The following is a 24,446-nucleotide window of genomic DNA, read 5'->3' as shown; positions in this document are numbered from 1 at the left end:
TATAGAAGCTACCCGGGAATGCTTAGGGCACCCATTTGCTTTTATCTCCTCATTAGCACTAAAAGAAGTAAAAGCAAATGATTGGTATAAATAGTCTCTCTTGGCTTGAATTGAAAACTGACCTAGAAACTACATGAATAACAAACTGCAAGTAACAGCTTTTAAAGGGGCTCTTTAACATCTGCTTGCATATAGAAACTAACCACATCACAAGCCAGCCCAGTCTACCAAAGAAAATTAAGTTGCCCCCAGTTCTGTTCTAAACAGAGGGGTACTTGGGACTATAGAATCATAGAATAGTTAGGGTTGGAAAGGACCTCAAGATCATCTAGTTCCAACCCACCTGCATGGGCAGGAACACCTCACACTAAAGCATGCCACGCAAGGCTCTGTCCAACCTGTTCTCGAACATCTTCACGGATGGAGCATTCACAACCTTCCTGGGCAACCCATTCCAGTGCCTCACCACCCTTACAGTAGAGAACTTCTTCCTTATATCCAATCTAAACCTCCCCTGTTTAAGCTTTAACCCATTACCCCTTGTCTTATCACTACAGTCCCTAATGAAGAGTCCCTCCCCAGCATCCCTACAGGCCCCCTTCAGATACTGGCAGGCTGCTATGAGGTCTCCATGCAGCCTTCTCTTCTCCAGGCTGAACAGCCCCAACTTCCTCAGCCTGTCTTCATACAGGAGGTGCTCCAGTCCCCTGATCATCCTCGTGGCCCTCCTCTGGACTTGTTCCAACAGTTCCATGTCCTTTTTATGCTGAGGACACCAGAACTGCACACAATACTCCAGGTGAGGTCTCACAAGAGCAGAGTAGAGGGGCAGGATCACCTCCTTCGACCTGTTGGTCACGCTCCTTTTGATGCAGCCCAGGATACGGTTGGCTTTCTGGGCTGCTAGCGCACACTGCCGGTTCATGTACATTTTCTCATTGACCAACACCCCCAATGTCACCCCGGGATGTGCTTGCTGGGTGCCTTCCCTATGAAAGCTGATATTCTTACAGCCCTGTAGGATCACCACTAATGTGCCTCTTTTGCATTGCTCATTTTCTTTTGCTGCCTGTTTTTGGAAGCAGTTAGTTGTCTGAGAAACAGAAGTGATCGTGTGTATTCACAGCCCCAGGAGGAGCCAATCTACCTTCCCTTTTATCTCTCCCCCCAACCCCAAAAACAAACAAACACCCTTGCTGCCAAGTGTTCTACCCTACAGGAAGGCCTTTTCTTCCTCTTTTAGAAGGCAAATCTTTAGTTGCTGAAATAAACCAATACTTTTTAATTTGCTTTTTCAACAGCCCCAGGGAATTTAAAACCTTCCGCAGACAGGGTGTTTTCTTTCTGCTGAAGCTGACTGAAATAATTGTCTGATGGTCTTGATTTTAATTTGCCCAGAGTAGGAATGGGCCAAAATAATTAATATCTGAAAACCGCCTACTGCAGTGCAGGTTGAAATGACTGATAGGGTTTAAGGCTACAGGAAAAAAAAGCAATATAATTCTCTGGTCTGTTTTCTTTCGTACTCTATGTCACAGGAGCTCACTTAAGAAAGAGCTAAACCATTTCCTGGAGTTCACAGTTACACGTTTTTAGGAAAATAAATGATCCTTGTGCTTCTGTGAGAGTCTGACAGTAGCTCCCTTGGACCACAGCTTCAGCAGGAGGGCTGAGGACCTCAGGATTTATAGGCATAGCCCGTTACTGGAGGTGATACTGCCAGCTGAGCTATTTTGCTTTGGCAGTGCCAAGGCTACTCAAGTTATGTTTGAGGATTTCTTTCTTTTTTATGGGTAAATGAGATCCTTTCATCTGCTGGCCCATTAGACCAGCACCTTCCTATTCCGAAAATGCCAATTAATGGTCTATCAGTTACATCAACCTGAAAAAATAAGCTGCTGTTGAGAACTGCTTAGCTGCTAGAGTTTCATATAACACCTATTACAAAATCTCTATGGTGTTTGCTTTTATCTACACAGCTCTGATCTAACTTGACAATAACTTGTGCTTTTTCCTATACCTGTTTTGGAGACTGTATAATCTTCCTTCCCCAGATCCATGCGGTGTTGTCAGCTTCCATTAGCTTACTATAAATCTCAATATTCTTCTCTAAACCCTTAGTTGCTTGAATCATATGATTACATGAGAAGCTTAGCTTTCATTACAAAACCGTTTCTAGCATACATGGCTGCCAATGAAGCTTGAAGATCTGTATCCTAAGGGCTCCAAAACAAAAAGAAGCAAACAAAATGACTCCCATATATTTAAAAATAACAGAAAAACTCCCAATCCTAAAGAAAATCCTCTGCTTTTGCCTGTTAGAACTGATGATATTGAAGAGGGGATTTACCAGTAAAACTAGAGCAGCCAAGCTGCTGCTGTGACTCGGGCAGCAGTAAGCATGTAGGTGTTGAGAAGGAACAAGTATTTGAGAAGCAGTGGCAGGTATTTTTTGCAAAGACTATTGTCCTATTAACTGTCCTATGCAAAGTGAGCATTAGAAATCTCTTTAAAAGCCCAGATGTTGCTAAAGGGTGCCTTATCATAAAATACCAAGCTAAAATAACACGATAGTGTCACTCAGTAGGTGGATGGCTGATGTAGAATATAAATCTCATCACCTAACGGCTTTTGGAAGCAAAGATTTTGCAGGACAGAGGAACAGTCACTAAGTGCAGTCCCTGCCATTGCAGGTGCAATGTTTTATACTGCTTTATGGAAATCCATCTGGAAAGCAGGTAGGCTTTTCTTTTCTGTTTTTCTTCCGCTGCTTCCTTTTGCATTTCTTCCTCTTTCCTCTGCTCCCCTCCTTTGCTTTCTTTTTTCTGCTTGTCACAACTGTCATGATATTCAGATTCTTCCTGGTTTCAAACAGAAGTTTTCTGATCTGTACAGAAGGTAGATTTCTATTGTGAGATCTTTGTGCTGGATTATGTGAATTTCAAGCTCTTTAGTTTTTAATGTGAAAGTATGACAAAACATATCGCAGGACGTGTTGAGTTTGCATACACAAGCATGATTACTGAACAATAAGAAAGGTGTATTGGCAATCACGAGAACAAAATCTTCACATAGTAAAGGTCAAATCCTGCTTTTGCAGCTGTTATGATCTTCCTGTTTTCAAAGGCTTCCATGTTTAATATTGTAGAATTTGCTGGGATTTCATATACCGCACACTTACATGGACTTCTAACAGTCTTCAGGTGCACAACTGTGGTTTGCTGAAACCTAATGCTTGTGCTGAGAATGATCCTGTCTCTCAAAATTCTGCAAGACAAGGACTTTGTAAGTACTTCGCTGATCCCATCTCAAATCTAAAAAGGGAGGCTTTTCAGGGTTAGATACATCAAACAGAGAACAACTAGATTTTTCAAAGTCTGATTTCTGCTTTTGAAAATCATTCCCAAGGTCTGATACACTTTCAAGCCTTGAATAGTTTATCTGTATTTGAAAGACTTTGTTCCTGCATGGCAATACTAGTGTTCCTGCTTTCTTTTCTGAAAAGAGGGTACAGAATTGAATAAAAATAACCCTCAGTTTCTGCCTGCATGTACCCACCTTCTTCCTCAAATCTTTCTTAGACTTCAAAGGCATAGGTATTGCAAGCTTAATATGCTCTCTTAGAAAGTCAGTGGTTTTTTTTCTAATGCCTTCAGCATACATTCTCAGTAGCCAAGTTTTCAAATCTTATTAAAAAACCTCAATCAACCAACCCCCCTCACCCCTCAAAAAAAAAAAAAAAAAAAAAAAGATTTGGAAAACTTTTCCAAAGCTTAGAATTCCGTAATTTAGTCAAGTTGTGGTTTGAAATCAGTCTTCTAAAAGTACCCATGACATCCTGTGTCAGAGCTCTGCATTTACCTTTAAAAAATCCTTCCTTTTATTTTAAACAGACAAAAAACCTGCCTTCTTTTTGATACTGTGATAAATACCGGTTTGATTCTTGCACAGCTCACAAACTTTAATTCATTTTGGGGATCCGTCGTTGATTAACTTACATCTTTCATTCTGAAAATGCACTCCACAGACACATTCTTTTTCTGAAACTTGGCAAGAGAACCAAAGGGGTTTGCCTATTTATTTATTTGTTTTCTTCTGGGGGTATGGGGAATTTATTGAGAATTGGTTCTGCTTCTTATTTTGACAGTATGGTTGTAGCTTCTGGGTACTATGATGATTTGAAACTTGGTCACTTCATAAAATTTTGGCATAATAAATTTGAGTATGTTTCATCATTTGAGTCTTCAAAGGTAACATATATGCTCAAGTCTTCTGAAGACTTCCCCTGCACTTGCTGAGGACGGTCTATACTGAGTTAAGCAGCTGAGGTAACAGCAAGGTCCCTCTCTCATGCAGGTAATTGCCTGCCAGATGGACCTGTGAAAGAGAAATTTATCTGTGCAATGAGAAATCTATCTAAGAGCAAAGAAGACTTGTCATTTTCAAGAAAAACTGAGTGTAAAAGACAGAGATGTGAGAAAAAGATAGGAACTGCATTTCTGGAAAGAAAGAAACATGATGTGACATGGATTTACCAGCTACCTGATACTATTCTGAGTAATGACAATGGAAGATGTGGATCTGCAAGCAAAAGGCAAGGCAGGCACTGCAGGATGAGATGACTGATGTTTTATTTGGAAGAGAAGGCAAAGGATTATGACACACCTTTGGGAAAGGCAGGAGGAAATTGAGTCCAGAGCAAACACTTGTCAAGGCACACCTCCCTCTAGATTTTGGAATGGGACTCAGGATACCCGAGTTATGCCCTGCCCAAAAGATGCCATTCCTGTGTTACTGCAGCCTCTGGTGAAGAGCACGTTATCAGGCAGAAGGTAAAAACCAATGTTCTTTATTATTTCAAGCAGCAGAGGACTGCTGCACAGATCTGAACTACAACTCTTCTAATGCTCTGTAAAGAAATTCGGTTGTGTGTTTCCTTAAGAGGTAACTATCTAGGCACACACACACTAAAACAATATTGCTAAAGGACTACTGAGATTAGAAAGTCTTAAAAATGAGGATATACTTTGTGCAATCTTTGTTCAGTCTTCTGTTGCCCAGGAGGTTGTGAGTGCTCCATCCCTGGCAGTGTTCAAGGCCAGGTTGGACGAAGCCTTGGGTGGGATGGTTTAGTGCGAGGTGTCCCTGCCCATGGCGGGGGGGGGTTGGAACTAGATGATCTTGAGGTCCTTTCCAACCCTAACTATTCTATGATTCTATGATTCTTTTGCATTTGCCTTACAAAAACTTTCAGTTGTGTGATTACTTGCCCTACATTCTGTAGCAGGCACAGATAGGGACAACTGCCTTGATGGCAGCCTAGAGTGGTGCCTGCTTTGGCTGCGCACTAGGTGACAAGAGGCATGTTTCACTTCTTTCCTGTAGTTTTGCATTCTGTTCTGCTTCAACTCAGTATTGCTGAGTTGAAGAAAACAATGAATGCATACTGGTGTTAACCAGTACTGCTGGAATGTACAATCACTTTACTGGCTAAACTTTGCCCAGCTTACTAGAGAGAAATAGGCAGATTTTCTGATACATTTGTCTAGAAAAACACAAAAAAATCAGTTTGCAGGGATTTACACTATTAGTCTCTAGCCAACAAAGCTAATCTCTGTGCATTTTTTTGTAGGAAAGAAAGTTGCTAAGAAAACTGTGGATGCAAAATTAGAAGAAATTAAGCTACAAAAGAGTAAGTAACAATGGATCAAACATGTTTCAAAATCATGCCATACTTTCAGGAATTATTTTAAATAATGACTTTTAAGATTGAGAAAAACCCCTCAGTTCCTTTGCTTCTGCCTCCACTAATAGCAGTAAAATGCACGCTATGATTACGCATGTAACCTAAGGCCATTTTCACATATGAGAGACATCATCATCATCATCTGTACAGCTACATAATGTGACTTGAAACTCACTTCAGCACCTGAATTCTCCAAATGGGTGTGTTAACAGAAAATTTTAGGGAACAATTGCTTCCCCTTATACCTCCTCTCTGGACGCTAACAAAAGCACACAAGTGCCTGGACTGCAGGCTTTCAGACAATTTCAGTTGCTAAGAGGTGTAACGAGTGATCACAAAGACCAATAATGCTCTTTCTGTGCCATGACAGGCATTGTGAGTTTTGCAGGGTAACAGAAACACACCTACAAGTCTTTCATACAAAAGGTGACTTTAAGATCGTAATTCTGCAGTCTGTTCCCCTAGGTGTTTGCAAATAAAGGTACCAGTGGGTGCAAGTGATGTTGACAGGCTGTTTACCTTCAGACAGGAAAGTTGATATTCTTCGCTGAACAATTACATCCTGCTGCTGTTGGGTACAGACACATACATACTCCACGGGTAAATTACTTGCTTTCCGGTTATTCATGAAACACTGACAAAACTACATTTGGGGGGGGGGGGGGGGAAGACGAGCCGACAGATACTACAAATGTTTAGATCTCGTTTGAAAACTTTTTTTCCCCAAAAAAATTCTGATGGGCAAAGCCCCAAACGCTCTGTTATTATTTATTATTTCAATGTTTTGCTTTTTCCGGCTTAGGATGAAATAAACCCCGGCCTCGGAAGCTGCAGCCCGGCGCAGACCCCGGCCCCTGCAGCTGCACTACCCGCTCCCTCTCTGCGGGAGCGGGCAGTGGCACGCCCCAGCAGGCTATGGCCGCACTCCGATCCGCCGCGGCCCGCTCGGGGGGAGGCCGTCAGACCCCGTCCCCGCCGCCATGGAGGAGCACCGCCCCGCCCGCCCCGGCGGAGCCTTTGTCTCACGGCCGAGACACCCGCGGCTAGTTACTCGTTCGTTCCGCGGCGCAGACCCCATTCGCCGGCGGCAAGAACACGGCAAACCTCCCGGCGGCCGCCCCGCTAACGAAGGGGACAGCGGGTTCTCCCCCACCAGCCCGCCCCGGCCGGGAGCCGGCGCCCCGCCTCCGCGCCCCACAGCCGCCGGTGGGGAGCCCCTGACTGACGGCCGGGAGGCGGGCGGCGGCTGCTGCCGGCCGGCCGTGGGGGAGGCTGCGGCTTGTCGGCGGGAGGCGAGGAGAGGACAGTAGAGGAGCGGAACGGGCGGGCAATGTGTTGCTACAGCTCCGTCTCGGCGCAGGCGGCAGCCTTGTGCAACCAATATGGCTGCGTGCGCCCGCGAATGAAAGGAGGCGCTTGGAGCTGAAGCCGTCTCCCCCCACCCCCTCCGCGGCCGTGTGGCCTGTAGCGAGCGGAGGAAAGAAGTTGTCTGGGCTGCCCCACGGGGGGTGGGGGGTGCCGGGGAGGTTGTGGCCCTGCCCTCGGCTCCTGCTCCGGGCTGTCCCCCTCCCGGGCATAGGGGAGAGAAGTTGTTTCACCGCCCGGGGGGCGGAAAAGCGGCGAGAGGGGCGCCAACTGGAGAAAGAAGAGCAGCGGCAGCCCCTCACGGCGGCTTGCCCCCCGTCTGCCTGAGGGGGAACGCGGCGGCGGCTCCCAGTCCGGAGGAGGAGGAGGAAGAGGCAAAGCCGTCCTCGGCCCAGGTCCTGCCCGAGCTCCGCGCCTCCTCCCCGGGACGAAGTTTCGCCGGGGGCCACCGCGGGGGCGCCGGCTGCCGGAGGAGGGCGGCCGGTAGCGCTCCGCCTCGGCCCGCGCCTCCCCAGGGGCGGCGGTGGCGGAGCTGCGGGGCCGGGGGGCGGCGGCGGTGCGCAGCCCCGGCGGGCGAAGTTTGGCCGCCGGCGGCCTGTAGCGGCCATGGAGCCGAAGCACAAGGAGCTGCTCGCCCAGTGCCGCCAGAGCCTGGCGCAGGCCATGACCGAGGTGGACAAGGTGGTGGAGCTGCTGGAGGCCGCCGGCGCCCTCGGCCCCCGCGACCTGCGCGACCTGGAGGCGGCGGGCGGCGGGAAGGCCGAGCTGCTCATCGCCTTGCTGCTGGCCAAGGAGCGGGACCACTTCCAAGACCTGCGGGTGGCCCTGGAGAAGACACAGCCCCACCTGCTCTCCATCCTCTACCTGAACGGCGTGGCAGGGGCGCCGGCGGCGGCGGCCGAGACAGCCGGTGAGTGGGGTCAGGGGCGCGGGGCCCGGGGAGAGTGGTGGTGGGGAGGAGGAGGAGGGCAGCGGCTGCCCCCGCCCATCCCCACTGGGCCTGGGGTAGGGGAGCGGCCGGCAGCGCGGGCCCCTCGGGGGCCCCCCTCCTGGAGGTGGGCAGCGAGCGGGCGGTGGTCCGGTATTCTGCTCATTCGTGGTGGTGTGGAGGGGATATTCACCGGTGTCTGCAGTTGGGTTCTCGACTTGTGTTTTGTGCTCTCGAGTCTTTCTCTTCTGGCGGGCGCGCGGGTCCTGGTTCCCGATAGGTGTGTGGATGCTGTGGAAGTGCCTTAAGGAGAAGCCACCCCAGCCCTGTTCTTGCTGCTGCTCCCACCTTCAGCAGAAGGGTGCTGGCTGGGGGCTAAGGAAAGCCGTGCCCGCAGGGGTCTTCCTTCCTTGAGCTCCCCGGAGCTGCCGGCGGTGTTCAGTAGTCTGTTCTTGGCCGGGCAAAACTGAAACCGCCTTGCAGCCAGCCTGCTGGAATAGGTGGCTGGCAGGACCTCAGCAGATGTGTGTTTGAATAAATATTGTAACTGTTTTCCTCCGGACAGACGTATGTTTGAGGTTGTGTTATTGTAACTCTTCGTCGTGGTTGGAACAGGCAAAACATTGATTAAACTGCAAATGCAGACGAGAAGAATTTTAGTCTAAATCGCCTTCTTAACTAAGTTGGGCTTTGACTTATAAATCTTCCCGTTCTTCTTCCAGAGCTAGGCACAGTCCATTTTTATGTGGACACTGCCAGCTTTAAAATAGTAATAACCATTTGGTGGTAGTACATGAGGCCTTGTAAGTGCAGTTGTGTTTCTGGATGAGTAATAATTCAATTGAAGTCAATGGTAATTCTGCATTCTAGATTACAGATAAAGAATATGTAGTTGACCAAGTGATGTGTAGATATTCTATTCCAATGTGTGTCCAAGACCCATTCAGAAATGTGGGGTCACTTTTTGGTTTTGTTAACCAGATTTGGGAATTGCAGGGTGACTACCTGTTTATGTGAGGAACTGCGTTGGGAGGGCTTCCTGGCTCTTAAAAACTATACAATTTCTTTAAGAAAATAAAACCCTTTAAGAGCTGTTTCCATTTGGAAAATAGTGCTTCATGTGCAGTTGCACCATGTACTCCGCACTTATTTGAGTTATGCTGTTGGTGCTATGAGTTTGGTAAACAAAAAAAAAAAAATGCTTGAGGGTCTTATGTTTTGTTTCATACCACTGTATTATAGTGTATAGCCTTTCCTAATGAATATATGTCAGGACCTCCCAGGATGGGGAAAAATGGACTGAACAATAGACCTCAACACTTCTAACATTATGTGGTCTGACATCAATGGGAGATGAGGGCACTCACTGCCTTTCAGAATGGTACCCATGATGTTTTTGCATGATTAGGTTAGTGCTTCATCTTGTCTTGTCGAGAAGATACGTTAATGGTACTGGGGCACTCACATTCCCCAGCCTTAAAAACAGAAGTGTAAAACATGAATGTCAGGAAAAAGTGAAGTAGAAGTTGGATATAGTAGTACTGTCTATTTTTAAAACACAAAATTGGAATTGCAAAATGTCTCGCGACAGCTCTCAAAGAAAAAATAGTTTGATTGGCAAAATGAACTATATCCTCCTAGACTGAATGCATTCATGAGGTTAATCTGAGTTAAATTAATATCTGTCTGGGGAAAGATGTTCCCCTGACTAGATGGGCTTTAAAATTTTATTGCTTTCATTTATCAATATAGTAAAAAGCTAACTTTGAGAGTTAGGCAGCTTTGTTTCCCTTGTGATAAACATGTTTACAAGTACACAGGAGATGAGATAGCTAACACTGAGTTTAGGAATAAACCATCATGCTGAGAAGAAGGTAAAGAACCTGAGCGTTCAAACACTGTTGTATATATTCCAACTTCACTGAGGAAGTCTCATGGTAACTAGTGGTGAGGCTGCTTGTGTGCCCACTGAATACCCCTGAAAACTGGTGTATGAGTTTGTCCTGGATGTGTTGTGCAAAGGGTTAATGTTTAAGGGTAACTGCAGTAGAAAGCTTCTTGTACAAGCTTGTGTTCCCATGTAGTTGGGTTTTACTCCCTCTAGGAAGTCTGACCACCCGCCTGCTCTTCTCATGCCAGTTAGGAGTTTTACTCCTTTTCACCGGGGATGTTGAAGGCAGATGAGTCAAGTCGCTTTTTGTGCTTTGGGTGTAATAGCAAGCTGGAAGCACAGTAGCAAGGAGAACTCTTGGGTTCTGTATTTAAAATACTAAGTGAAACAGTCCTCAGTGTATATTAGGTGAAATGCATCAGGTCTTGAAGACAAAAAAAAAAAAAAAAATAAACACCCATTTAATTGAACATACCCAGCTGAATTAATTTTTAAAATTACTATTAGTATATGAAAAATGACAATTTACAGTGGTACACTTAATTTTGGTATTGTTTATAAGAGGAGGCTGATATGAAGCACATCCCTGCAGTGCTTGTTGGAGACGAAAATTGTTTATAACTGATAAGTTCTGGTAGTAGTGTTAATTTATTTTTCCAGTGTACTGCTGTTGTGAGGGAAATGGGAAGGTAATCAGAAACATATTGTTGTTTAAAGTTGCAGAATTCAGCATACAGTTACTATTTTAGTGAGCATATGCTCACTATAGTGGGAAGAGTGTGTTTCCTTCCATTTTAATGTATGCAGTGTGTACCCTTACTTTGTGTTTTCTTCCTTCATATTTTAAATATTACCTCCTATTGGACTTTAAAGGTAGTACTTAAACCGGGATGGAAACTCAAACTGTTACTTGTCTGAACAGTTCTTGTGGGTGGCTGGACAATGTAGAGCTGACACTTTTATAAGTATTTATCCATACAACACAGAGGGAAGTAAACAGCTTGCCTGACTGCAGAAGGAAAAGAACTGCAGCTTTCTTTGTACAATGAACTCCAGTTCAGTCTCCATTTAAATATATTTGTCTTGCTATGGTAGCTTCTCATTGCTTGTTTTGAGTCTAAACCTGTAGAGTGGTTAGTTTCTCCAGTAAAATGTGTATTTTTAAGCTAGTTTTGCTTCTAATTTGAGAGTAGTATGCCTAAGAGTGTTAGTGAACAGTGCAAAATCTATCAGGAAACTGCCCTCTGTCAAAGCAAAAACTAAACAAAGTGCAGTTAGCTCTGTTTCACTTAAGTCATGTTCAGAGATTTTTCTTCTTCCTTAAGGAAGACCTTTGATTACTACATTGCACTTCAGTTTAAAATTCTCACTGAGAAATTAGCTCTTTGTGAAAGTGACTGTTGGGCTGATTTAAAATCTCCCAGTGCTTTGCACAGGGACTAATTCTTTAAGTAGTATGCCAAGTGCTTTTATTTATTTATTTTGGACTGAACTGAGGGATTAGTGTTAATTACTTGATATGGCAAATTTCTTCTATCATACATATGAGAAATCCTGTATCTTGATAGAAAAATGTATCCCTTCTAATGTGGAAATGAATGACTTTTGAGCATTCAGTTATCTCTTAGATATCTTTCTAAGCCGATAATGTTTCATTCTTATAGTTGATATAATGTAAATTTTGTGACCTATGTCCAATACAAGAATACAGTGGAAGTTACTTCACTGTGGCAAGTACTATTAAGGTGTATTTTATTTTGAATGTAATTAAAGGGCTAGAACAGAAATCTAATGAAACTGTGTAGTCTTTAGACTGCTTCAGATAATGTAGAGCTTTGTACTAAATTTTTGTGGTATTAAAAAAGTGGGAGGAAGGCCGGTTTGCTTGTCAAGCTTGGAATTTGTTTTTGAGATGAACTTGTGGGACTGCAAAAGTGCTCCTAGTGTTTTCTCCTCAAGCTGAGTGGACTATTGGAGTTCAAAAGCTTCGCTGCTGGTTTCACAGCTATTAAACTTTTAGGTTCAGTTTTCTTTTATATTAGCAGTTGGTCTCCTTTTTTCCTGTACCCATGCAGCAACAATTAGTGAATGTGCATCTGTAAGCTGAACCATAACATAATGCCGTCTTTAAGGATTTAACACCATTTTGGATCTTAAAAGCAGAGCGTGTTAGGCTTCAGAGGTGTTTTATTTAGCAGCTTCAAGACGGAAGTTAAAGTTTTAAAACTTCAAAATCTGAAATTTCAAATTGATTGCATTTTTAAATGTCTTTAAAGAGACAGGAAGCAAAGAAAGTAGATGACTGAAGATTAATTTTTAAAGTTTTTCTTCTATTATTTAATAAGGCTTATTTTTCTAATGGTGTCGGATCAGAGGTCAAGTGTTCATTTCCATTCCAAAAGTAAATTTGGGCATATATAGGAGAAGGGAAAAAACAGAATTCAAACATTTTTAGCATTTTAGAGGGATTATATTAACTTCCTTCCTCTGCTTTATAAGAAAAAAAAGTCTTGGGTTTGGATTTGAAATCACGAAGTTCTGAATATTGCAAAGTCTTTTGACGTATTTAAAAACAAATGCAAAAGGCAAGCTCTGTGTTTATGAATTTAGGAGATGGAGAGCTGAGATCCACTTCTTGCTAGCAGCACTGAGGAAATCCGTAAGAAACACAGTAATTCCAAGGCTGGTCCTGAGGAACCAGAGCAATGGCTGCTCAGGGCTGATGCTGGGACTTCCACATTGTGCCCCCTCTTCCCTGTTTTCTAGAGTGTTGACTGGTCCCCAGAAACGCTTAATTGGTGACTGGTGGGAGTGAGCACCTGAGCTAGTGAGGAGCTGCGAAATGGTATGGAAGAAGGGTGCGAGATGTGGAGGTGGGATGTGGTGTCCTGTAGGAGTAAGTGAGAAGAAAGCAGGGCTCAGAAGGCCGTATGGTGAGGTGCTGGGAGATGAGAAATAATGCTGGAAGTATACATTCCCCGAGAAGCAGAGAGGGGAGAATGAGGAGAAGTTGTAAAATCATAATTTACTGACTCAGGGACCAAACCGACAATTTTGCAATTAAGTACAATTTATACTCCCTTCCGTCACTGAAAATTGAAGAATGGGGGAAGTAGAGCAGTATGTCTGGGTTTTCCAGACCTGTTATTAGTTCCCAGGGTAGCTTCACAAGCCTTGTTACAGGATTACTTAAACTGTGCAGATGAAAAAGCAGGCAGCATCCAGAAGTCACATTAAGAGAAGTACAGGTCTTCAGCAGCACTGAGCAGTAATTAAAGTTGATAATATACCAAGTGCTAGTTTTTGAGTACCCGTGTCTTCTCATGATCTCAGATTTGCGGTATCTTTTGGAAGTGCCAGGGTAAAAACATGCAGGAAGTTTTCATCAAGTGTCTGGAGGGGTATTCCTAATGAAATGTCTAATAAGTGAATGGAAGCAGGCTCTCAATCCCAAAGAAGGAAATGCATGTTTTAGTAGTTCACAGATCCCAAGGGTGGTAGTTCTCAATTACATTTTTGCTGTGCTTGGGCAGGGGGAGGGGGGAGCTGCCCACAGTAAACTCATGGGGACACACTTTTTGTCAGTGTAAAAAGAATAATAATAATTTCTGTGGTATCGGTGCCTACAACTGTCAAGTTGCTTTGGACATGCACAGAACTTGGTGTCTTACAAAATTACTGAAAAGAAACTGACACATATTTGAAGGGTTCTTTTAGCTTTTTACTGCTGTGAATGAATATCCTGAAATAGAAGCATAAATTTCACTTTCAGTCATGATAAGTAAGGAAAGCCATTGCTCCTTATTTATTTAAGCTAAAGGTTGTTTGTCTCCGAGGTTGCAGATTGTTAGCTTGATTTAATGACTGTTCTCAGTGTCTTAACTAGTGTTGGCTGCAGCGAGTATTTTGGATCTCTGGTCTAGGTAGTGAAGACCATAGCCACCACATGGGTAGTGACTTCTTTTTTTTTTCTTTACTACTTGCTTTTACCGATTTCTTTTTTTTTTTAACTTACTTGTTTCTCTCAGTTGGCTTCCTAACTTCCTTTGCTCTTGTTAACAATCTTTTTTCCTTTAGTCCTAATTGTTATTTCAGTTGTTATTTTATAGCATTACAGTTCCTTATTCAGAACCCTCGCTATTAGAAAGATACCAGTAAGTCTTGACAAATTCATTCTACTTTTCACGGTTTTCCTAACAATTTCATATGCTCTAAAATTACAAGAGCAGAGGTTTCCTCTTTCAGAGTTGTTGAGTCCCTAGCACATTTTGGGTGTTAAAGTCTGAGGCAGTTGCCTCCTGTTGTGTGTTGGTGATGTGTGTTTTTGTTGTTGTTTTTTGTTTTATTAAAATTTATTAAAAAGCAAGAACATTTCCTTATGTAAAGTGTTTGTAGTATTGATCGAGAGGGAAAAAATTGTTAGTACGTATAACATTGTTAGAAAAGAGCTGTAGTAATGAAGATGAGACATAAGGCTTCTATGTCATTCCAAATTATATTGAGAAGTCAACACCGAAGCATTAGACCTTCAAGATACAAGTAATTGGCTGCTTTCTTTTTTTTTGTGAATAGTGGTAATTTAAAGCTTAATAATTCTGATGTAGGAGTTGGAAATTTTGTACCATCTGAGCTTTGGCTTGAGGCTAGCCAATGCTTTTCTAATGAAAACATAAGAAAAGGGTGCTGTCCCCTAAAGAGATGAGCGCTGCTCTTAAATGTTGGAACCTGGCTTTTCCAAAAGGGCCATATTTTGGAGTTCTCAGTGTTACTCTGGTATATTAATTCTTGTCAATGCAAGACAGAAGTACTAAAATGTTGAAGGAAGCTCATAGTACTTTAGCTTAGAAACCAGTTCAAAATACCTAGCACACAGTGTTTGCTGTATAATTAGTATATTTGTATGTGTGCCATAGTTTGTGATGCATCATCAGGTATGTTGTTGGTGATGGGGTAGTACCAGCATCTCTTGTTGTTGTAGCTAACAAAAAAGGTTGAAACTGGGATCTCCTGTTGGAAGCTGTTGTGCAAGAGGAGTCTTATCTCCACAGAGCACCCTTTGCAGGCTAAAAAAGCTGGTGATAGCAGACAGGTTACCTAGAATTGATGCATCTTGAAGCTGATGGAAGAACTTGGCCGTTTCGGGTGAACATTTAAGGATATTTTTCATGACAATGTATGATTACTGGGCAATACAGAGTAACTTACTACAACTGGAAGATGCTTGTTACCCAAACTGGTGTCAGAGAAGTCGAGCAGGCTCAGTTCAGGAGCCTGTCTCCTCCTTCCTCACAACTTCCAAAGCCTCTAATTTCACAATTCTTCAGTCTAGTGGCTTAGCAGTTTGCTTGTTCACAACACTAATAAGTTTGTTCTGGAGAGCTGCTATTTGTTTTTTAGATTTTTTTTTTTCCTTTTTTTTTTTTTATTTGAGTTGGCTGATAAAGTAATTTTGAATAGGCCTTATCACATATCACCCTGGTTCAGAAGCTTTCTACGTATGATGGTGTGAAGCTGGAGAAAGAAAGAAAATGAGAATCAAAAGCTAATAAGTGTTTCAGCTGGAGAGTTGCAGGGTGTGTGTGTGTATAGAGGAGTAGTATCAGGGTTATTTCTTAGTAGACTTTTTACATAGTTGACATTTTATTGTGTATCTGAAAGAAAGTCTCCTCCTCCCTACCTCCCTCAAAGCTAACATTCTTTAAATTTACTTCTAAGTTAGCTTTCCTAAATACCCAGTTGGAAGCATTGACTTTTATGCCCATTAATGGCTTGTGACAACTTTCTTGCCTCTTGTACCATGCCTCCTCTCCTTCCACCTTAGCTTTTTATTCTACCTGCACATAATTGCTGATTCACGAACATGCTTATTACTCATGTATTTACCTTCCAGCATGTGAGTAATCCAGTTTATATGCATCAAGTTAGGCGTGTGCAAGTGTTGGCAGGATCCAGACCTTGCATACTAAGCACTTTGGATTAGACAATGTCTTAAGTAAAGTACCACTTGTATGCTTGGGCCTCAGAAAGTGAGGCTGGTGGCTGTTTGCTTCTTGTTAGTGTTCAAAATGCAGTTTGTGTGGGTAAATGTAGCTGTAGTGTAGGAAAAGGTGTTTTCCCTGGATAAAATGGTGTAAAATGTAGTTGGAATTGTGGATGAATTTGCTGCGGGTGAGCTATGTCCTGTTGATGTTAGTGCACCAGCCTTGCTGAAAAGTATATTCTTTTTTTTCCTGTGATAGTCAACCTGTCAGATGTGCGCATGTGTGGCTTTCTTTAAAAACATCAGAACTTTTGGACTGGGGAAATAAAGCTGGTTTACTAAATATAAAAGTTACCAAATACAGCTGTTAAGTTGCTGCATAGATCTTGACGTGTTATTTTAATAAGCATATTTATCTCCTTTATTGCTTCTGTTTCTCGTTTCTATTTGTTTTTCTTGTGGATAGCTTTCTCCTGATGCATGCTTTTGTGGAAAAATAACTCTAGGAAGAGATAGTTATTAGGCTTGGGTAACCATGTGATCTTGCTCTTTAGGAGCACTTACATAATTTGAGGTCATCTTCCTCATTTATGATCCTGTGGAAAGAGGGGTTGGTTGAGTTGTTGGGAACTCTTCAACTAGAAATCGACAGAAGATTGATAGATGTGGTTTTAGCAATTCTTTCTTCCAGGAAAGCTTCTTGTTATGCAGTTTTAATGTTATCTTAAACACTTCATACAGTATCTTCTGAACATCAGTGATTTTTGAGACCTACTTTGCATTTAGATCATGATGTTCTGTTTTTCAGGTGGTGTGCAAGTGAGTGTTTAATGGTGATGAAATAAGGTTATCTAAAAGGGGTTATTTTTGAGGCTCTAAGCATCACCATAATGAAAATACTCCGGTATTAACTTCACTTCTTAATCTTTAAAATAATCATCGATGTCTGTTTTTTCCCTTTTGAATGCCTTTATGAGAAAGAGTGATATTATTTGAGAGCTCACGTAACCTTCAATTGAAGATAGGGTGTGTTGTATTTTTAACAGATTTGCTCTTTTAGCTTGTTAAAGGCCATTTGACATAAGTAGGCATGGTTAAAAGTAATATAAAAAGTTTAAGTCTTAAAACCAGCACCACCCACACCTTCCCCTGTTCCCCCCAAGGAGGCCTTAAAGAACAGTAGGCTTTTCCTTGTAATTGATCGACTGGCCTGTTGTCTTTTGCTGGTCCATCATATAGTTCTTGGCTTGGGCTGGACTTGGAATGAGCTATGTAGGTATAACCTGAATTTTACAAATAAGAAAATCACAAAAAGCAGTACTAAACCCCTTCCAAATCACAAAAGAGCTATTCTCAAGAGGGAATTTAGTTATATTGTTTTCATCTTACAGTGTTGGTAGTATTTTTCCCCTTTTACGAGAAAGGAGTATTAAAAATACAACTTTCCTGTTCGTCTCCTTCACCACGTTCTGTGGCCATCATCCTTGGAATGCTGTCTGTCTGATTTGTTTTCTATTTAGATATGCTGCAACAGCTTTGCTTTGCTGCTCTGCCAGTGCGCTGGCAGCCTTTGCTTTTTCTTTTTTTTTCTGGAGAAATTTAAGTTTCCAAAGCTTCTAGTTGCCATTAGGGCATATTAGGAGACTTTCTGTAAGACAAATGGGCTACTTCTTTAGGCTAAAGGTCTGATTAGTTTGCCTTAATGGGTTAGCCCTTGCCTCCCTCATTCAGTAACATGAAGCTGATTTAGGTATAGACTGCAGATGTGAACTTTGAGATGTTTAATGAGTTATTTTTCTAAAAATCACTGGCCTTGAAAATGTGTAGGCCAGTGTTTTACACTACACTATACTAGCTAATAATTCAAATATATTAATTTGTTATCCTGGTTCATGAGCCTTTCTTGTTTTTCTGACATCTTTGCACTAGTCAGGAGTATTTCATAGGCAGAGCAGTGTGTAGATTGAGCAGGAAAATGTTCCTTGATAATGCTGAGAAGCAGTTTCAGATACGGAGGTCAGATAATTTCTGCCTCAGGTTTTTACAGCATGGTAGGATATCAGCAGTATTGGTATTAATTGAAAATTTGTAAATATATGAAGGAAATCTTTGGCAAGGCTGGTTGCAGTCCTGTTCTGTACAGCCTTGTTTGGCTGAACCTGTGTATAATGTGTGATGGACTGGAAGAAAACACAATGTGTAAATGCTGAGCTGTGTCTCTGTCTCTGTCTGAGTTGATCTTCAGTGATATCCTGTGCATACATAACTTGCATAAAATTTCATTTGCCAGGGAGTATCCCATTATATTGTCTAGGATGTCAAATCTCAATTTAATTTTAGAGCCAACTATAGCAAATTCATTAAGTGCTGCAAAAAGCCAGGTGGTTACCATGGTTTTGGTACTGAATTTTTACTTTTTTGGGGGCCCGTGATTTCCTCCTTTCCAGGATAACCAGGAGGTAAAGGCAGACTGGTGAAAATGGAAGGCTAGCAGCAAGGCTGTTACCTGCCTATGTTGATGAGCAATTTCTGTGTAAGGAATTTCAGTGGCTACACTGTGTTGCTCAGCATCTCTGCAAACTCAAGTTCTTTATTCCTTTGTCTGCAAGTTTGCATTGCAACAATAGTGTCAAGTTTATTGGTTTTGCTCTGAATCTGTTTAGTTTTCTCACGAGCACATGAGCCAGATTGTATCTGAGGGTTTTAGTAGCTGATCTAGGGAATCCACATTAAACGCTGAGTGAATTCATCTTATCAGATGCATTTGTAGGTGTACTATGCATGGAAATTTTTAATACATACTGCATTTTTAATGATAAATGCCTTTTTTTTTTTTTCTTTTCCATGAAAAAAACCCGCCGTAATATTGAAAATAGATGAGACTTTTAAAGACCAGTTCTCTCTTATCAAGATAATTTGGCTTATTCCTATAATGCATTTAAGAAAACAAGAAAAAACCTAACCCAAAATAAAGGTTTTGCTGAAATATGATTGCATACATTATTATCATTATTGTGCAAGATGTGAACCTGCCATAATCACTAAACCCATTTTATAGTATGTTATGGTGAAATAATAGTTTGTGCAAGATATTAAATGTGCCATGGTTAGAGCGTTACAATTTTTGGGGAATACTTCGCTGGTTTTATGTCAGTGAGAGAAAGAGACTTTGGGTCATTGATGCTTTAGGATTTCTGACCTTGCAGATTAGATTGAGATCTCAGCTTTGGATTTAAGTCTAGCTAGTATCAGATGTTGTATAGTATCTGCATTTAGGTAGAATTCTTAATATTAAAAATGGTTTCTTTTCTAGCTCTCCTTCAGAAAATCACTGAAGTGTGCTTAATTTTCTTAATGATTTCAACACAACTTTGTTAGCTTTTGGAGGGGAGTCTCATTTGGCTGCCTAATCTTTGTTCTCTATTTTCTGCTGTCCTGATGTGTTTTTCAGTTCAAATGCGGTGTATTGTGAAGTAGCTTCTTGGCTTTCCCAGCTGAGCACTAGGTAGCCTTTCTTGATAGTGGTGTGAGGGGATCTGTTGTCTGTGTTCACTATTCATGCACTAGATTTGTACATCTTAACAGGCAATAAAATGAACATCCCTTTTTAAGTAATTTCTTTAATATTGTTTAACGCTACAGAATTTTTATCTAAATATATTTTTGTTTTGGTCTGCCCACCCCTCTTAGCAGTGTGGTCTTAAATAGGGTTTATATATTATAAAATATCATACAACACTGTAAACTAAAGAACATAGGAGCCACTTCTTTGATCCCCTCTTTGGCTTTGTAGAAGATAAATGCATAAGAAAGTGCTAAACAGGAAAAATAGCTATGTGTTCCCTTAAGAGATATTATGTTAAGAACAACCTTTTCAGTAAGACTCAAAAAGAAAAATAAAGATTGCATTTTTTTCAAAATTAAATAAATTCTGATCTAAAGAAATGACATAAACCCTGGATGTCCAGTGTTTGTTATGAGCTAGTGTTTGTTATGAACTTATGTTTGTTATGAGCATTATTACCAACTTACAACAAAGCTGTTCTGAGCACTTGTAAATAAAGGTAATAAATAGGTGTGGCATGTTGAGAGATTGTAATGAATCATTTTTTTCTGGCTGTTGGACTGCAAGGTATACCAGTAGTTAGGATTTTTGACAGTTTTTCAAGAAATGAAGTTGTTCTTGAATTGTTATGCGGGACAAAAGTGACTTAGGGAAGTTAGTCTTTCTACACCACAGTTTCTTTTGTGGTTTGTGGGTGTTCTAATAACTGCATCTCAAATCTGTATATCTGTAGCCTTCTGAACATAAAATTTGGGCTTGTCAGAATGCTTATTCACATCACAGGTCTTGCTGAACTTATGATTTGCTTTTTCTCTTTAAAATATATTTCAAATCAAATGCTTTGGGGTTTTTCTATCTTAATTTTGTATTAGCCTAGAGAAATTTACGGAATTATTTCTAAACAGGAAGTACCCGAAGACTAGTTTTCATTAAGCATGGATTAATTATCATGATGAAAATAATGAAAAATATATATAATTTTCCCTATAACTTTTATCAGATCAAGAATAGGGTTTAAATAAAGTAACTTTGAGTACTTGAAAGTTTCATTCTCTTGTCTCTTGCATATAGTGTGTATCTGCATTTTTGGCTGGAAGTGACATCACAGGGAAAAGCTGCTATTCTGAGTCTTCTAGGCAGATTTCTGCTCATTAAGAATTTTTTTTGAATGAACCTACTAATGTTTAAAAATGCTCATTTCATGCTAGTGTAAAAAGCAGTCTCTGCTTCAAGTAATGCTCTGAAAACACAACCTTTGAGAGAGGTGTTTTCATTGCCAACTGCCTTCTGTATAATTTCTTTTTGGCCATGTTGTGGATGTCAAAGCTGAATATGCAGCATTACTGTCATGGTTTAAATGCCAAAACCAGGATAATTACTGATGTTAATTGCTCTGTCTCAGTTTCTTAGTGCAAAAATTGGGAATAAACATTGTGGAGGTAAGTATGGGAATGCTTTTAGTGATCATGTCTGAAGGGCTTAGGGACTTGTGCCATGGAGAAGAGGGGAAAATGATGTGTATTCAGAGCAGAATGTGAATAATGTATTATTGAAAGGGTATGAGGCAACTCATTGCAAGGACTCGCTTTGTGATGAAAATCAGGTGGAGTTCTGTAAGGGGAAAAAAAGTAGATCATGGGCAATTATATGTGCTTGCTTAAGTCCTGAGCTTGTTTGCAGAGGTAGGTGATCTTCCACAGGCATGAGTTGGGGTTAGAATTTGACATTTTTTTCAACCTGCCATGCAAACTCAAGTGTTCCGGGAGCTCTGGGTCCGTCCGAGGAGACCATTCCAGCCAGTTTGGGCTTGGGCTCTCTGCTTTGTAGTGATCATGAGCTTTGCAGAGGTGTATGGCCGAGGGGTGGAGTTGGGTGGCTGAGGGAAGTGAAATCTAACTATTTTAACTTTTTCTGTAGTGGTGGTTGTCAGCATTCCCTGTTTGCTTTGGTACAAAGTCAATTAAATTAGCTAAGATGATCCTCACTGCCAGTTAGACTTTGCATGAAGAATTCCCTGACACATACAAGAAATGGCTAAAAAAGTTCTGTTTTTTTTTTTTTTTTTTTTTTGTACCAGTACAGTTGCAGTAATATTGCTGCTGTCATAAAATGTATTTGGTTTTGGCATATCAGTTTGAACACAAAAAATAAAGGTCAAGATGCTTGTTGAGCCTAAGTCATGGACTTGGGCATGGCCAGATATACCATGATCCGTAACTGAAAAGGTGTACAAATACCATAACTCTGTTGTGTTCTGAAATTTATCAGGTCATGACCCTAAAGCTAAGAATTTATCTCTGAACGTTTTACCAGATTAGACTTCTGTCATGGTTTAAGCCAGACAGTAACTCAGAACCATGCAGCCGCTCGCTCACTCCTCCCCCTTCCTCCCCTCCACTCCTACTCCCAGAGAGATGGGGAGGAGAATCAAAAGAATGTAACTCCCACAGCTTGAGATAAGAGCAGTCCAGTAACTACGGCATAACACAAAACCACTACTGCTACCACCAACAGAAATAATGATAAGAGAAATAACAAAGGAAGAGAATACAACTGCTCACCCCCCACCGACCAATACGCAGCCTGACCCGAGCAGTGGTCTAGCCCTTCCAGGTTACTGCCCCAGTTTATATAGTGGGCATGACGTACAGAATACCAATTTGGCTAGTTTGGGTCAGGTGTCCTGTCTCTGCTTCCTCCCAGCTTCCCCTCCTCCCTGGCAGAGCATGAGACTCAGAAAGTCCTTGGTCAGAGTCAACATTACTGAGCAGCAGCTAAGAACATCGGTGTTATCAGCGCTGTTCCCAGGCTGAAAGTCAAAACCACAGCACTGCACCAGCTACTAAGAAGGATAAAAATGACTGCTGCTACTGCTGAACCCAGGACAACTTCTATTACATATGGCTAATTAGTGATTGCATTTTCAACTACTGTGTAAAACTCATACAGGAAGCCCTTTGCACTTCATGGGAGATTAATTTGATTTCCCCAGCTTGGGTGGGATAACCATGGTAAAATGGTTAGTGCAAATTTACTGGTAATTTTTGGATTGGTAATCTGGAATGTGAATTGTCTGCATTATATGAAGACATACTTTTTTTTTGCTGTGCTCAAATGGCACTTGCAGATCTGAAATGGAAATATTAACATTTAACATGAGCATCCTTAATACCACTGTCAGACATAAAGCAGAAAGTATGTTCATGGGTTTGCAGTTAGTCGAAAATGTCAAACTAGATGTCATATGTCTTGCTGCTGGATATTCCTCTTCAATGCTGATACTGTAAAATAAATAGGAAATTATAGAAGTATAGTTGAGTAGCTGTTGCTATGCCATGTTCAGACCTGGGATTGCAAATTGTGTTGTCTGAGTATAAAGATGTCAGTTCACTTTAATGTGAAAAGTTGATTCTGAGGTGGAACATGTTATTTTTGCCTCTCCTCAAAACTGGCAAATTTCCATCTATGCATGGGTTATAGCAACTGTACTGAATTGAAGACTTTTGGAGAGGGTTTCTGTCATGCAGAGGAAATGAATATATGAATGTGAACATTATGGCAGAGCAGATCATGCATTATGAAAACATTATAAATGGTTCTTGCTCTCTAATATAAATGATTCTCCCCTGCTGCTCTTGTGAGACCCCGCCTGCTGTGCTCTGTTCAGCTCTGGGGCCCCCAATATAAGAAGGACCAGGAGTGAGTCCAGAAGAGTGCCATAAAGATGATCAGAAGGCTGGAGCACCTCTCCTGTGAAGACAGACTGAGAGAGTTGGAGTTGTTCAGCCTGTAGAAGAGAAGGCTCAGAGGAGACCTTAGAGCAGTTTCTGGTGCCCAGAGGGTGCCTACAAGAAATCTGGAGAGGGACTTTTTAGAAGGCCATGTAGGGCTAGGACAAGGGGGAATGGCTCTAAACTGAAAGAGGGTAGATTTAGATACAGGGAAGAAGTTCTTCACTGTGAGGGTGGGGAGACAGTGGAACAAGTTGCCCAGGGCTAATATTTAAGTCATGTCATTGTATCCTGGTATATTTTGACAAAAATAGCCTACCACTCAGTACAAAAAAGAAATACAGGAAAGCTTGCAACCTCTCCCAGTGACTTACTGCTGATGGACTTTGTAATTATATGTATATATCTGTATCCTGCCTGGCTAGAGGTTGGATTTAAGATTAATTGTATGATGGTGGATCCTGGCTTACAGCTGTATCTTAATTAGAATTCCCAATGTACTTTACATAAAAATATGTGAAAACTCTTTCCTAAAAGAACACTGATTATAGGGCAAATGCAGACATTTTGACCTTTCTTTTTACATGATTTGGAAATAACTTAAATATCTATGTATGTATTCCCATGCCATCTGGTTTATTTCTCTCTTCATCTTACCCTAGGCTTCAGTCATCTTGCTTATTGCTCGTTGCCTTTTTAATTAGTAGGAAAAAGCAAGTAGAATTTACTTTTGTGTGACCATAGTAACATTTCCAAGATAATTGAATGCTATAAAAAATAGTGCTTTTTGATGTTTTAAGATTTACTGCTGTTGAACATAGCTCTGATTTGATACGATATACTAAATCCTTTTGAGTCAGTTATATAATATTTTCTTTATAGTTAATAGCTTTTTTTCAGGAACATAAAATGTTTTTCAGAAGTATTTCAGTTCTTGAACTACAATGCTAACGTAGAGCTGTGATAGTGAGGTTGTTGCATTTAATTCTCATGTTTTCATCATATCCTGTCTGAAATGGATCTGGTTTTAAAAGCTCTATTTGGAAATACTTAATTAAATGTGCAGGAGCTAACATTTACTGTATCCTGGGAGCTCTCAGGATGCAGTCTTGTGAAGACTGGTGAGTTCTGTCTGCTCTAATGATTTGGGTAAGAATAGAAACAGAAGGAAAATACACACTTTTATCTGAGTTAGTTTAATCTCAAATGCTACAATGTAACTTTTAGAAGGTTTCATTTT

General features: G+C 41.4%; 1 protein-coding gene across 3 annotated transcripts in view; it reads left to right on the top strand.

The window, feature by feature from the left end:
• Positions 1-7,666: 7,666 nt before the first annotated feature.
• Positions 7,667-24,446, top strand: part of DLG5 (discs large MAGUK scaffold protein 5) — a 114,649-nt gene continuing 97,869 nt past the window's right edge. For all 3 annotated transcript variants that reach the window (XM_065670702.1, XM_065670703.1, XM_065670701.1), the window contains exon 1: positions 7,667-8,021. In XM_065670702.1, the coding sequence (XP_065526774.1) occupies positions 7,718-8,021 (304 nt within the window). In that variant the 5' untranslated portion in view covers positions 7,667-7,717. The remainder of the gene's footprint in view (positions 8,022-24,446) is intronic.

This window comes from Lathamus discolor, chromosome 3 (genome assembly GCF_037157495.1).
Source record: "Lathamus discolor isolate bLatDis1 chromosome 3, bLatDis1.hap1, whole genome shotgun sequence".
NCBI classification, from domain to species: Eukaryota; Metazoa; Chordata; class Aves; order Psittaciformes; family Psittacidae; genus Lathamus; species Lathamus discolor.
Note: the sequence above shows the minus strand (reverse complement) of the source record. Positions and strands in the feature narration are given on the sequence as shown.